The sequence below is a fragment of the Crotalus tigris genome, unplaced genomic scaffold (genome assembly GCF_016545835.1).
Source record: "Crotalus tigris isolate CLP2741 ecotype Arizona unplaced genomic scaffold, ASM1654583v1 scf7180000018018.2415403412:4055106, whole genome shotgun sequence".
Classification (NCBI taxonomy): Eukaryota; Metazoa; Chordata; class Lepidosauria; order Squamata; family Viperidae; genus Crotalus; species Crotalus tigris.
In genome coordinates, this window is record NW_024096780.1 from 3,310,416 (window position 1) to 3,325,599 (window position 15,184).

A 15,184-nucleotide genomic window follows, 5' to 3' on the forward strand; every position below is an offset into this window, starting at 1 on the left:
GACACTGAGATCAGCTGCCAATAAAAAGATAGTAATCAATACTTATGTATAATGAATGAACTTTTAAAATGAAAGAAAACTAATATAAATGAACATTCTTCTGAATAAACATTCTAGCAAAAATAATACATACATTACACTTTTTACAAGTTCAACTGAACCATTTTGTTCCTTGACTTATTCACTTGATGCCTCCTAAAGATTTATTAGAAAAGGTAACTTTTTGTGTTTTTTTCCTAACATTTTGAATTGTTTAAAAATGTAAAGGATTTTGCTGAATATATTTCTAAATGTTTTGTCTCATAGAATCGAGTAGTAAGGCAAAATCCAGGAGAGAGAAATTATCACATATTCTATGCCCTGCTGGCAGGGATTGAGGGAGAAAAGAAAGGTGGGACTCAGTTTTGTATTTAAACAATGGCTCTTTCCAAAAGAAATTATTGTTTCACCAGAAAACATACTTTCTTCGTATCACAATAACAATCATGAAAATTTGAATTCTTTCCTGCTCATGCTATTCATCTTGTTAAACATGAGTAGCTGAATCATGAGGGAATAGCAACAGGACAGAATTTCTTGAATAGAGTAGAAACAGTATAGGACAGTGATGGCGAACCTTTTAGAGACCGAGTGCCCAAAAACTGGGCCCACTCCCGCTGCACCCCCTGCCCCGCCTCGTCCCCCACCCTGCCTGCCCTAGGGCCACTCATCACCTCCAGGGCCCGCCTCAGATTGCCCAGGCAGCCCAGCAGCACCTTGGCAGCCACGCCCTCTGCCTGCACCCCACAGCATCAACTGTGTGCAATGGGCCGTGAGGCCAGAGTCTTGTCTACACTGCCTGGCTGCCATGTCCTTGGCTGCACTGCTCCGTGTGGGCCACGCTCAGGGGCGACTCTCCTCCAGGGGAGCTGCTGGTGAGGAGGGGGTCGTGGGGGAAGAGAGGATGGGGCAATGGCATGTGTGCCCACAGAGAGAGCTCTGCGTGCTGCCTCTGGCACACATGCCATAGGTTCGCCACCACTGGTATAGGAAGTAGGGTTTTTTTTGTAAAATGGGAATCAGGAGAATATGCTAGTGTACTTATGGTGTCCACTTGCTACCAAGACATTGAGTGCAAAGTCCCTATATCGCTGTCCATAACGTATATAACACATATTGTATAACAGGTCCATAAGCACATTGTTATTTGGGGGGGATCCTATTTTAATCTATTTCCATACTTTAAGTGAAGTTATAAAGCAGTGTTAAAATAATTGAAACGAACTTTGATGTACATGCACACATTGTAGTCAGGTTCTCCAGGCTTTGGGAGATTAATGCCAAGGTATTGATCAGATTTTATGCAGATATTTTACCACTTGACCCAGCATGGCTTCTTCAATGCAATAGTTCCAACAATATTGGTAGTCTCTGTAGGAGTTGCTATATATAGCCTGGATCAGTTGTCTATCTGGGTGGCGGATCATATCCAGCTTAGCAGGCAAGCAAGACACACCAATCAAAACAGAAACAACACCGTTTCCAGCAATCATTTAATTGGCATCTCCCTGAGTTTCAATCTTACAGAGATTACGGTTACAATCCCTACTTCTGAACTATTTCACTGAGGAAGTCTTGCTGAGACGTCGGGGGGGGGGAGACATCTGTAGAAAACTCTATCAGTACTTTGGTACTAATATCTAGAAAATCATCAGTGTGTAGAACAAGTCTGAGTTCTTCATTCCAAGAAATCAATAAAAATTCTGATTGTTACTTCTCTTGTAGATTTTAAGCAGATTTGAATATTAGATTTAGCATGATATAAATGTTTTTCCTCTATTCAGATGCATTTTACCTATCTGCACCTGAGAACTATCACTACCTGAACCAGTCTGGATGTGTAGCAGATAAGACAATCAATGACGCAGAAGCATTCAAAGAAGTCATTGTGAGTTTGACCAGGTTTTTTTCATCCTTCCTATCAAAGTCTGGGGAAGAAAACCCTAGTAGTTCCAATTAGGAATAAAATATGTGTAGCTTATTGTTGAGTTGCAGAGTTCTTGGTACTCTCTTAGTTTGGTTGTTTGCTTGAAGGGGGTGCCTGATGATACTTAATTGGGAAACAAAACTTCTGCAAGCAAACAACCAAGCATCCCCCACCATTACCTCCAGTGCTTATATTTCAAATTTTCAAGCATTACATGAAAGACTGAACAGCACATGTTTGATTTCTTTACAAACAAATATAATTATGTTCCTCCTGCCAGCAAAAAGTTTCTATTGCATATTAATTACAAATTGTGGATTCTGGATCTATTTTTAAGAAAAAAACATGACTGTTTCTGAAGCATTGCTGTGTTATAATTTGCTTAATGATATCTGGATTTATTTAGAAGTGCCCATTAGCCAGAAGAGCCAAGCAAGAGTGGTCATGCAGCATATACAGCAAACTGAGAAACAAGTGGAAATGATGGGTTTTCATTGTGATCTGAATCTCTTCTCCCTGCAACCCAACATTGAAGTGGCAAGAAATAAGGAAAGGCTTCATGTGGTTAAAACCATGCTCCTTTCTGAGAACCACAACCTTCTGAGGAGACTTTTTTTTGGCACTCTTCATATATGGCAGATACTTGGATGGTATTATGTGATACAAATGAGCTCAAAGGCTCAGTCATATTGTGTGTCTTTTCTAGACGGCAATGGAAGTGATGCAGTTCACCACTGAGGAGGTACGAGATGTTCTTAGGCTCCTTGCTGGCATTTTGCATCTTGGCAATATAGAATTTATTACTGCTGGTGGAGCACAGGTGTCCTTCAAAACAGGTGAAAAATGGCTATTTTCTAAGTATAATCCTGAATAACTATTTCCTGTCTTTCTAGTTCAAATTTTGAGTACCGTATTTTCCGGAGTATAAGATGACTCGGCGTATAAGACGACCCCCGACTTCGGAGACGATTTGCATGCTTAGAAAGTCGTCTTATACGCCGGAAACTACCGTAATTTCTGGCGTATAAGACGACTCAGCGTATAAGATGACCCTCGACTTCGGAGACGATTTGTATGCTTTAGAAAGTCGTCTTATACGCCCGAAAATATGGTAATTTAAATTAGAACTTGGGACAAATTTCAAAATTAGTTTCAGTTAACTTTCTATCTCTTCAGTCCTCTCGAACTTTTTCATTGGCTTTGATTAAATTACATGAAATGTAATTTAAATAATCTGGAGAATGGCATTATATAGGAAAAAGATTCTGTTGAGGGGAAATAATACTTATGAATGGTAAATTGCTTATTTGGCTTTTTAAAATCATCTCAAATAATACTACTGTGTTTTTAGTAGCTCTTTCTGTTACTATAGTTTGTTGCTCTATTGTTCTTAGCTCTGAATAGATCTGCAGAGTTACTTGGGCTGGACTCAACACAGCTAACTGAAGCATTGACACAGAGATCAATGATACTCAGGGGAGAAGAAATTCTAACACCTCTTAATGTACAGCAGGTACAGAATGTTTTTGTATATAGTATTTAGGATCTCTGAAAAAAAATCTCATTTTTTTTTATTTCTACTATGGTGTAGTTTCCAGAAGTCTAAATAATATGCATGCCCAAAAGATACTATGTTTAATATGAAAAAAATCTGCCACTGGTACTCTTACAGAGAGGCAACATTACATTAAAGCCTAGGGCAGGTCAGTCCATTCCTGGTAAATTGCACTTAATTTCATGTGGAAATATCAGCTCTGTTCAGGAAGGAAGATTGGTTGTTTAATGACTGTTCAAAATTACAGTGGTCACAGAAAGAGTGGTTTACAGTCTGGAAAGCACTTCCGACCGTTGCAAACATCACACACACACACACACACACACACACACACACACACACACACACACAGTGGTCACATAACTTCTTCAGGATTTCAGCTCTGTTCCTGCAGTACCTCAGGATTTCCCCCTCAGAGGGGAGCTGAACATTTTTGGTGGGCTGTAGAATTTGAGAGCAAGAGTTATCTGCCTTGCAAAGCTGAAATCCTCCCAGCAGGCAGCTCTTTTACTCAGTATGTTTAATGACTGCAACCAGGAGTGCCAGGATTGCAGTCATTGATTGAAGTAGTCATGTGGACATCTTGCTTAATGACTGCTTCCCCCAATGACTGAGATTCCAATCCTAAGCAGTATTCCAATATTTGAGGGGCTGCCACAAAGAAGAGGGTGTCAAACTATTCTCCAAAGCACCAGAGGGCAGGACAAGAAACAATGGTTGGAAACTGATCAAAGAGAGAAGCAACCTGGAATTAAGGAGAAACTTTCTAACAGTGAGGACAATTAACCAGTGGAACAGCTTGCCTTCAGAAATCATAGGCACTCCATCACTGGAAGTTTCTAAGAAGAGACTAGAAAGTCACTTGTCTGAAATGGTATGGGTTCTCCTGCTCAAGCAGGGGGCTGGACTAAAAGACCTCCAGGGTCCCCTCCAGCTCTATTCTGTTCTATTCTATTCTATTCTATTCATTATGGTCATAAGTGAAGGATAGGAAGATAGGAAAAATGTGTATCTATTTGGCAGCAGTTGGGGGATAGAAAAAGGGAACCAGTAGTTCAAAGTTTAGAACACAGGAGAGCATGAATTCTAACCCTGTCTTAACACAAAACCATCTGGGTGACCTTTGGCCAGTCACTTTTTCTCAGTCCTAGGGAGAAATCAATGACAAACCACTTCTGAAATCTTGCCAAGAAAAATGCAGGGACTTCTACAGGCAGTCACCAAGAGTCAAAACTGACTCTCATGCATAACAGCAACAAAATGAGAGGGGAAAACTTAGTTCTGAAAGTAATAATAAGGTATAGGGATATGTATTTCATTGCTTGTCATATCTCTTAGAAACATTACTTTGAGGAATGCCATTGGGTCATAAAATAATCTGTTTTTTTATTATCAACCACCAGGCTATAGATAGCCGAGATTCAGCAGCTATGGCACTTTATTCCCAGTGTTTTGCCTGGGTTATTAAAAAAATCAACAGCAGAATCAAAGGCAAGGATGACTTCAAGTCCATTGGCATTTTAGACATTTTTGGATTTGAAAATTTCGAGGTATGTTCCCAAACTTTATATGTAGCTGATACTTTATGTTTAAACATCATTCCGTTTCCTCTTGCAGATTAAGAATGCCAGTTACTAAGTATTGCCTTATGATTTATCTTTTCCCAGGTTAATCGTTTTGAACAGTTCAATATTAACTATGCAAATGAAAAACTTCAGGAATATTTCAACAAGCACATTTTTTCATTAGAGCAATTAGAATATAGCAGGTAAGAATTGTAAAATGTCATTATTTTCTCTGCCATAGCTTGAAAATTTGTGTTAATCCATTTGTTTTTCATTCTCAGCTTAGTTTTTCTAGAGATTTGATTCCCCATAAAATTAATTGTACCATTATTGCAAGGATGCATGTTTTCATCCAACTTTCTCTTGGAAAACTAAAATAGTTTGTGCAATTTAATAAAATCTCTTTCTTGGGTTTTCTTAGAGAAGGACTCCAATGGGAAGACATTGACTGGACAGATAATGGGGAATGCTTGGATCTTATTGAAAAGGTAGATATATAAAGTAGTCTAAAATTTAAGGGGGATTTTGCAAATACTGATTTAGTAATAATAATTGTTTACCTCAAATTATAGCATACTGTGTATGTCATATGATCAGTCACAATGTTTGAAAAGTGTACTACTTTTGCACAGCTGAATTACAGATTTCACCTCATCATGTTTTTAATTCTTGTCTATTAATAAATGGGGTTCGTTATTTGTTCCGTTATTTGTTTAGGCCTCCCAGCTCTTTTTGATACAAAAATGTTTATTTATTTACTCCCTTGTCTTTTTAATCAAGAGAATTAAGTACTTTATTATAATGTCTAATATGACTTATTATTAGGAATACCAGGGTGTTTCCTGATACATTTTTCTCTAGTTGTTCAACAGCAAGTCTGTCCTGCCTAATTTAACAGTTGTCTTAAAACTACTATGGCATATCACAGAGGTCACCAATGTTTTCATGCTGGTGGCCCGGAGGGAATGGGAGCAGCTGGGAAATTTGTGCACGTACATGCGTGTAGAAACAGGGCCATGCATACCCACACAGGGCTAGCGGCCCCATTTGCACATGCGCACAGGAGCTAGCCACTGCCACTAGGTCCTAACGTATGCGCAAATGGGCCGCAAAACTCACGGCTCTAGCAGCCTCCATTTGTGCATGTGCAAAGGCGCTAGCTGCGGCTGCTAGCCTCTGCATGCATGCGCATATAGGCCGTGCAATCTGCTCACTAGCAGCTCCCCTTGTGCAGGTGCGCAGGTGCTAGCCACCACCACTAGCCCTGTGCACATGCACAATGGGTCTGCAGGCACTAGCGCGAGCGGGGTGTGTGTGTGCATGCACTGGCCAGCCTGTCCCACAGCCTGGTGACCAGTAGGACAGGTAGCCCATAGGTTGGGGCCCCTGGTATATCACACATATATGGAACTTTGGGGGACAAAAAACAATCCCATGTTTCCTTTCCTTTGCCCAAATTGAAAAATACATACTGTGCCAATTATGTCACACTATGTCATATTCTCTGTTACTGTTTCATTGTCATATGATAAAAGGTTGCCAAACAGGATTGTCCTTGATGTATGTATATACGTGTGTTTGTGTGTACTTCAATTATAATACTATATAATATCTATATATATTTATATATCTCCCATTTATACAAGAGAGAGAGAGAAAGAGAGAGAGAGAGAGAAGCATGAACAATATGGGGCCTACTTAACATATTTTCTTATTGTGTCTTAATTGCTTAGAAACTTGGTTTGTTGGCTCTGATCAATGAGGAGAGCCACTTTCCTCAAGCTACGGATAAAACCCTGTTGGCAAAGTTACACATTCAGCATGCAGTAAGTAATGTTCTTTTTATTTGTTTATAAATTCCCCGAATTTCAAATACAGTAATCTAAATTTTGATGGTTAAAATTTTGGGTTTTCACTGAGCAAATCTATTTGTTAAATTAAAATGTTTATTTATTAATCCTTGACATTAATAGATCAAGTTATTTTTGTCAATGCATCTTTAATTTACATCTTTCTTGAAGGAGAATTAATTTTACACAGTGCCTGTATAGCCATTACATAGTATAGCCACAATGTTAAAAAAAAGCCTAATAATTAAACATGGCGGATTTTTTTTTTAAAAAAATCACCTTTCAGCAAGTTTTGAGAAGCATAGTTTGAGAGAAGATTCCCCCTTTTTCTATATTTCATTATAACTAAACAGATTTGACTTATTTTTGTTCTTCTTATCAATAGAACAATCCTTTTTATGTGAAACCAAGAGTTGCTATCCACAACTTTGGAGTGAAACACTATGCTGGGGAGGTAATCTTTCTTTCTATGTTTATTGAAATTCTTCCAAAAAGTGTTTCAGGAGCAGCTTTGTTTTGTCTCGCAACAACTTACAAATTAAATGAAGTTTTGAGTTATGTGAGAGCCAGTTTTGTATAGTGATTAAGGTGCTGGCTAGAAACTAGGAGACTGAGTTTGAGTCCTGCCTTAGGCATGAAAGCTGGCTGAGTGACTTTGGACCACTGACTCATTCTCAGACCAACCAACTTTACAGTTGTTGTTGTGAGGAAAATAGAAAGAGCAGGAGTATTAGGTATGTGTGCCAACTTCAGTTACTTATAAAGTAATAATGGTATAAAAAATTAATAAATAAATATTTTTCTATTCCTTATAATAGTGCCTTTGTGAGAAATTGTTAATAAGACAGGTTAAAAAGTTACTTTTTTTCACTCTTTCAAACAGGTTCAGTATGATGTAAGAGGAATTTTGGAGAAAAACAGGGACACTTTTAGGGATGATCTTCTGAACTTATTGCGAGAAAGCAGGTAATCAGTAGCGTAATCGCAGATCCTGGCCTCATTAACATGTTGAAAACTGTCGGTTCAGAAAGAAGGGAGTATGGGAAAAATATAGAAATCAGTCTTAAACTATTTATCTGTCTATTATCTTTTAGAATATACTTTGTACATTGGAAAGTACTGTATTTCTAAAGAGAAGAACAAAGATAATAGATCTGCCATCTTATGGAGTTTACGTTTCTGAATATACTTAATTAGTCAGAGAGATGCCAGACCTTTGTCTTCCCTAAATGATGGGATGGAATTAATTTTATGAATGGTTTGCCAATATTATGCAATGTTGCAGGTCAAGGGAGTGGGCTTTTTACTAGAATGACATTCAAATTCTACATTAAGCAATTTTACCTTTCTCCCAATTCTCTGTAATAAAATGGCATTTTAAAAGGTATCCTGAAGCATGAGAAATACCAGCCGTAATTTTGATTTAGTGATATTCAGAAAAAAAAACAACCAAATGTTTCTTGATTTAAGACGTGATCACGTTTGAAGAATCCAGCTATAAACAATATCTGTACTACATTTCATTGGGGGTGTATATATTTGACATGGATATAGTTTTTCAGAGTATTTCATAAAAGGTATTTAATGTAAAGTTTGAATGTCATTCTAGCAGTGATTCATGAGCCTTTTCATACAAATTCTTGGATAGTGAGTATTTTGGGGGGATGTGTAAAAAAAATTGTTCTGTTTATAAAAAGTGGAACCACCTAAAAAAAATATTTGGCAAACATAGGCAAATGGAATAGATGTCTATATGTGTATAGATATATAAATTAGAGAAAAATGCAATAAAGATAAAAGCTGTAAATTCCGTTGAGTTAATTCATAAAGATATAATCCTAAATTGGAGAGGAAAGAAGTCTCTGATTGATATGCGTCTCATATTTATTGTTTAAACACTCATCTGAGTGTGGTGGGTTTTCCAGGATAGACAAATGTCAAACAAGATAAGCACATAATTATAGCATAATATGTGAAATTACAGTATGCGAAGAGACTAATATAATGGCAAACACACAAAACTATGTGCTTGCCAAAAAATAATTTCTTGCAAAGGATCTTAATATCTATACTATAGACGTATTCCAAATGGAAGTTATTTTATTATTAGAGTTTGATGTTAATAAATTCATGGTTATTAGAATAAACCAAATCTTTATTATAAACATCCAGAATCTAGATGAATTTTTATAATTATAATAATTTTTAATCCCTCTTTAACAGACTATTACACAACATTCTTTACACAAATAATGTACAGTACCTTGAGCAGTAGTTCTAATATGGAATGATAGCACAACTGTTTTCTAAAATAAATAGATGTACAATTAGTTTTGTTTATGCCCTTTCCCTCAGAAGCTCAGTACCATATTCAAGAGATTATTGTATTTCAGAGATAAGTAAGCCATGTTCTCCAGATTTTGCTGACTAACCAACTCTTAGAAGCTGTCACTATTGACCTGGACATTAGGTGTTAGGGACAGTTCAGGAACGCCTAGAAAACTTCGGATTCTGATGTATTTCTGCTAAATCAGAGTTACCTGAACTGTAAGTTGGGTGGCAAATAAATTTGATAAATAAATAAAAGTATTTGGTCATCCCATCAACAGGGGAAAGAGGTTTAGTTAAGTTTATTAATCCATTATGGTAAAAACAGCAGAGAGTTGTAGCTTCTTAAAAGCTAACAAAAATATTATGACATATGCTTTCAACACTATATGCCTGTTCAGCAAACGTAAGAAGGTGTTCTTTATAGGTACGAGAAGAATATCCTTGGGATACACAAAATGTGAGAGATAGGATTTAATGCAGTGGTTCTCAACCTGTGGGTCGGGACCCCATTTGGGGTCGAACGACCATTTCACAAGGGTCGCCAAACAACGCAGTCCGCCATTTTCTCCCCCCTTTTACTTAGCTGTGCTACTCCCTTTTATTCTGTTGGCTTTTGTATCAGTAAAAAAGCAGCCGTAGTTTTAAAGGAAAGAATAGTCCTTGTATAATAGACTTTACTTTTGGTCTTTGTTTTTCTTACTTATTTAAATATTATGTAAATTCCTGTTTCAGCCTTGATTTCATATATGACCTATTTGAGCATGTTTCAAGCCGCAGCAGTCAAGATACTTTGAAGTCTGGGAGCAAGCATCGGAAGCCCACAGTCAGCTTACAATTTAAGGTTGTTTTTGAATCATCCAGCTTTTCCAGACATTGTGTTTTGTAGATTATTGTTGCCTAAATCTTCTATCAAATCACTTTCAACTAAGAAAAAAATGACTGTTGTCTCCAACTATGAATATGTTTTTTTTCCAGAACATTTTCCTGATCATTTAAAACAAAATATTTATTTCTTGGCTGAAACCAGTTGTTCACTCTTTGTTTTCCTAGTTGGTTTTATGCCATGCATAATCATCAATAGCCTTTCTTCTAGGTGTAAGCCTGCCCTATAGATAAAGCAGACTTTTTTTTTAGGTTTATCTCTTGATAAAGTAAAATTTGATATTTTACTCTGCAGTTCTATACTCTGCATAAAAAGAATCTCTGTCCTTGTAGTTCAGGAGCAATTGAACATTGTTTTGCAGTGTAAAATTTATAAGTGAAAATTGATTTAAATATTTAACTTATTCAACTCTGTCAGTTTTGAAGCCATTGACACCCCTCATCGGATAAAGATGAGCACATTACGCATAGTGTAGCAAAATTTATTTTATCTGTCTGATGATTAATTTTACTGTTTCATAGAGCTTATTTTAAAAAAAAAAAGTATAAGGAAATCATAGTTCGGTTTGTATACTGTGCCACCAGGTGACGCTATTGTGATTATTAAGAAAGCTTTTCTGAGATGGGTTGGAAATTTAACACTACCCTCCTTCCTTCCTTCCTTCCTTCCTTCCTTCCTTCCTTCCTTCCTTCCTTCCTTCCTTCCTTCCTTCCTTCCTTCCTTCCTTCCTTCCTTCCTTTCTTTCTCTTTTTTTTTAGGATTCGCTGCATTCCTTAATGGCAACATTAAGCACATCTAACCCTTTCTTTGTTCGCTGTATCAAGCCAAATATGCAAAAGGTAAGCTTAAGATTGCATTTTTCTTGGATCATTCACCGTGTATCTATAGATTGATATCATAGATACAAATCTAACATATCTTTTGGGACTGTTTTTGCAATTAGAAAGGTAGGACTATATTCTAAATAATGTTACATATGGTTAAACAAGCTGGCAAGTTCCTTACTGGCATGTTTCAAAGCTGTGTTCACTCTAAAGGTTATATACCTTAATAGAATCTTGTAGTTTATATTAGGTGATCTAGTAAGACAGATGTTAAAAAACACTTCCAGAAATGTTTAACTCAGAAGTAAGCTCAATACACATTATTTCAACTTAAGTGTATACAGGTAGGCTTTGATTACTCACTGTTTATACAGTGACCATTCAAAGTTGCAACATCAATGAGAAAGAAAATTTGCAACTGATCCTCAACTTGCAGCCATCGCAACATTCTCGTGATCACATGATTGTGCTTCAGTCTCTTGGCAACCAGCGTGCACTTATGACAGTCATAGTATCCTATGATCACGTGACCATCATTGGCAACCTCCCATGGGTGCTCCTTCTATTTGTTTGTATTTTTGTCTGTTATAGATGAAGTATGTGTTGGATAGACAATGGTTGGTCAGATCTAGGATGTGTTTTGGGGGGTTATATTTGTTTTGGATAGCTGTCAAGGCTTCTTTGATTGGCACTTGGGTGAACAGGGATATGACATCGAAGCTCATGAGTAAGTCGCTGGGCTGTACGTTTTGTAGAAGGAGCACCCATGGGATCACTCCTCTCACCTGTCATTGCAAACCTCTACATGGAACACTTAGAATCCCAAGCTCTAGAAAAATCTGAACACAAACCCAAACTCTGGCTCAGATACGTAGACAACACCTTCATAATCTGGCCACATGGGAAAGAAAAACTGGACAACTTCCTCATACACCTCAACAGCCTACACCCCAAAATACAGTTCACCATGGAAACAGAAGCTAATAACCAACTTCCCTTCCTAGATGTCTTAGTGTACAAGAAATCCAGTGGCTCCCTAGGACACACCATCTACCAGTGTGTGTGTGTGTGTGTGTGTGTGTGTGTGTATGTAGGTCTTTGGTTGTTCGGGTTTTCTCCCGCATAAAATTGGAAGTGTCTTGGCAACGTTTCGACAAAGTCCCATTCGTCATCTTCAGGCTGAAAACCTCAGAAAACATACACACACACACACACACACACACACACATATATATATATATATATGATGCTGTATGTTACACTCTGTTGCCCAAATATGGGAAAGAGAAATCTTTTGCCTTGTATCAGCTCAAACTAGAGCCATCCACAGGCAGCACTCACAACTGTGACATCATATACATTTCTAAAATTTGGATTGCTAGCAAAGAATTAAGGGAGAACTGGAATAGCTATTTCGAACTCTTTAGCTCTTTTCAACCAGACATACCCAGTTCGAAATAGCTATTCCAGTTCTCCCTTAATTCTTTGCTAGCAATCCAAATTTTAGAAATATGTATGTATGTATGTATGTATGTATGTATGTATGTATGTATACAAAAGATAAAAACGAGCACCAGGAGGTAAAACAATTAAATGTTTAATAAATAAATGTTTATCTATTTATTAAACATTTAATTGTTTTACCTCCTGGTGCTCGTTTTTATCTTTTGAATATGTATACACCCAGGAGACTACGTTCCTCAATCAAACCCAAAGCCACACCGATGACGAGGCACGACCACAAACCAGAAGCCAGACCACAGCTGCATCATTAGCCACTTTAAACCCCTCCAATCCATACATGAAGCAAACTGACACCCTCCATGAAGAAGAAGCACGACCACGAACGCGAAGCCAAAAAATAAGAAGGCAGCCCAAAATCTCAAACCCCTCTGCAACTCAGACTAACCTGAGCACAACCAAACAGAACACTCCCCCAGCCAATCAGAGCACAGCCAAGCCCCTAACCATTCAGAACACACCTCCACCCAATCAGAACACAGCCAAGCTCCCACCCAATCAGTTCATACCCCCACTGGCAGTTAAAAGAAAGAAACAGCTACAATCACACATTGCTCCTAGAAGCACGAAGCCGAAAGCACCAGCCTGAAGATGACAAATGAGACTTCGTCGAAACGTCGCCAAGACACTTCCAATTTTACGTGGGAGAGAACCCGAATAACCAAAGACCTAAATGTATATATCCTATATACCTAAATGATTCAGAGATCATCCTAGAACAAATGAAATACTTTTGTGATTTTTCAGGAAAATGCCAGTGTGGCTTTTCTAGGAAATACTTTTTAAAATCTTTTTGCTAAATTGCCCTATTTAATATTATTGATTATAATTGTTAGATGTTGTTTATTACATTCAGGCCAATGTTTTCCAAATATGGGAATTTAAAAGGCATGGGAGAAGTAGAAGAGCAAAACATAGCATATTTTCATTTCTCCAAGTTTGTGATTTCTTAATTTAAACTTATTTCTCGTGGAATAAACAGTTGCATTTCCCTAAAGATCATAGGAACTCTGGAGGGAAGATCAGTTTTTGAGAAGATAGCAGAGATGGTTTTAGAACTTGGTACAAATTATTCTTATTTACCTTGAGCTTAATTGTCAGCTATTGAATCTTGATTTTGATTAGTATTACTTTACTGGACTCTCCTTAGTTTTACATGCTTCATTTCTAAGTTCAGTTGTTTCCAACTTCTTTTCTTCCAGCACAGAAGCATTTGCCCAATGACTACAGTCAGAATAACGAATCAGAGCATTGCAAATAACGTTTCATTTATTCTAATAAATGAATTAATCAGATGAACACTATGAATTTCTTGAGGAAAGTAACGTCGTTTTCTGCTGTCATTTTTTTTCCCTGAAAAGAAAAATCACTACAGGAAATGATAAGAAAAACTCTTCCTCTTGGCTTAGAATTGATGACAGGTGCAAGGCTTAATAGGAAGGAGGCCATGGTGGGAGAGGTCATTGATGATAACTGTTTACCTAATCTAGGTTTTATTGTACTGTGAGTTATACCGAGTTTATAGGTCAGCATATATTCTTCCCTTATTAGAGAGATTGCAGGGAGGGAAGACAATTTTTATGTAGGCTTTCTCCTCCAGGACTCAAACCCTTTTATCAGGCATGCAGTGGCAAAATACTGTGTTGCTGCAATGTCCACAAGAAAAAAATTGGTTACAGATTTATAGCCATCAACTTGTGCCAGTTTTTTGGAGATATCTCTAATAGTGTCTGGAACATTATATTTACTCACACATTAATCAGCTTTCTTCTCATGTAAACTAGGGAGTGACCCTAACATTTTGAGAACATGTATTTTCTTAACAGAGATGTTATTTACTATTAATGTCAGTACTATTTTTATTTTATTTTTTTCTTAATATATTGTAAAAAGTGATGTCTATTGCTGGTCTATGACCGTAATAAAGTTGTTGTTGTTGTTGTTGTTGTTATTACCTAATCTATATAGCAGGAGTAGGAACAGATTGGATTCCAGGGGCTCCAGTTTGCTGAATTTGGCTCTCATTTTTTAAAAAATGGAAAAATACTGTGTGTTAAGGCAAAAAAGAATAATGGAAAGGCTGTACTTGACTAATTGTCTAGACAGGATCTAAACAGCTATACTGGTACCATTGTCATGTATTACCAGTATATCAAGTTTAACGTTTGACATTTATCTTTCAAGAAGACTCATGTATAAGGTCAAAGTTTTTATGAAGAATCACATTCTTAAACATATTAGAGATCATTTATGGACAGAAAAAGACACAAGACAAGAATCCTGCTTCCCTTTCCTCAAATGCACAAGAGAGATTGTGATGAATGCTTAGTTGTTGGTGCTATTGTTATGTACGTCATTTTACTGACCAGAATTTTAAATGACTCAAAGTTTTCTACTATCAGCATGTTTTAAAATACTTTTTTAAAATAGTCATTCTGTTCCCACTATTGTATAGGCAACATCAATATTCTTCCTTAGGTTAGTATCAATATTCTTTCTTGGAAATAAGAGTATAATCTTTTGTTATAAAGATTTGCCCAAAAAACCCTCCCCTAAACATTCCAGTTATGGCTACATATGAATATTTTTACTGAATTATGCTTTAATTACGGCAATAACGATAGTACTTAGACTTATATACTGCTCCATAGTGCTTTACAGCACTCTTTAAATGGTTTCCAAATGTCAG

At 37.0% G+C, this 15,184-nt stretch overlaps 1 protein-coding gene across 1 annotated transcript in view; it reads left to right on the top strand.

The window, feature by feature from the left end:
- MYO10 (myosin X) overlaps nt 1–15,184 on the top strand; it is a 155,985-nt gene that overhangs the window by 81,379 nt on the left and 59,422 nt on the right. Inside the window, exons 7-19 of the mRNA XM_039346765.1 lie at nt 202–215; nt 307–391; nt 1,824–1,927; nt 2,673–2,802; nt 3,361–3,479; nt 4,925–5,071; nt 5,189–5,289; nt 5,508–5,574; nt 6,820–6,912; nt 7,322–7,390; nt 7,820–7,902; nt 10,000–10,108; nt 10,909–10,989. Of these exons, the coding sequence (XP_039202699.1) occupies nt 202–215; nt 307–391; nt 1,824–1,927; nt 2,673–2,802; nt 3,361–3,479; nt 4,925–5,071; nt 5,189–5,289; nt 5,508–5,574; nt 6,820–6,912; nt 7,322–7,390; nt 7,820–7,902; nt 10,000–10,108; nt 10,909–10,989 (1,202 nt within the window). The remainder of the gene's footprint in view (nt 1–201; nt 216–306; nt 392–1,823; nt 1,928–2,672; nt 2,803–3,360; nt 3,480–4,924; nt 5,072–5,188; nt 5,290–5,507; nt 5,575–6,819; nt 6,913–7,321; nt 7,391–7,819; nt 7,903–9,999; nt 10,109–10,908; nt 10,990–15,184) is intronic.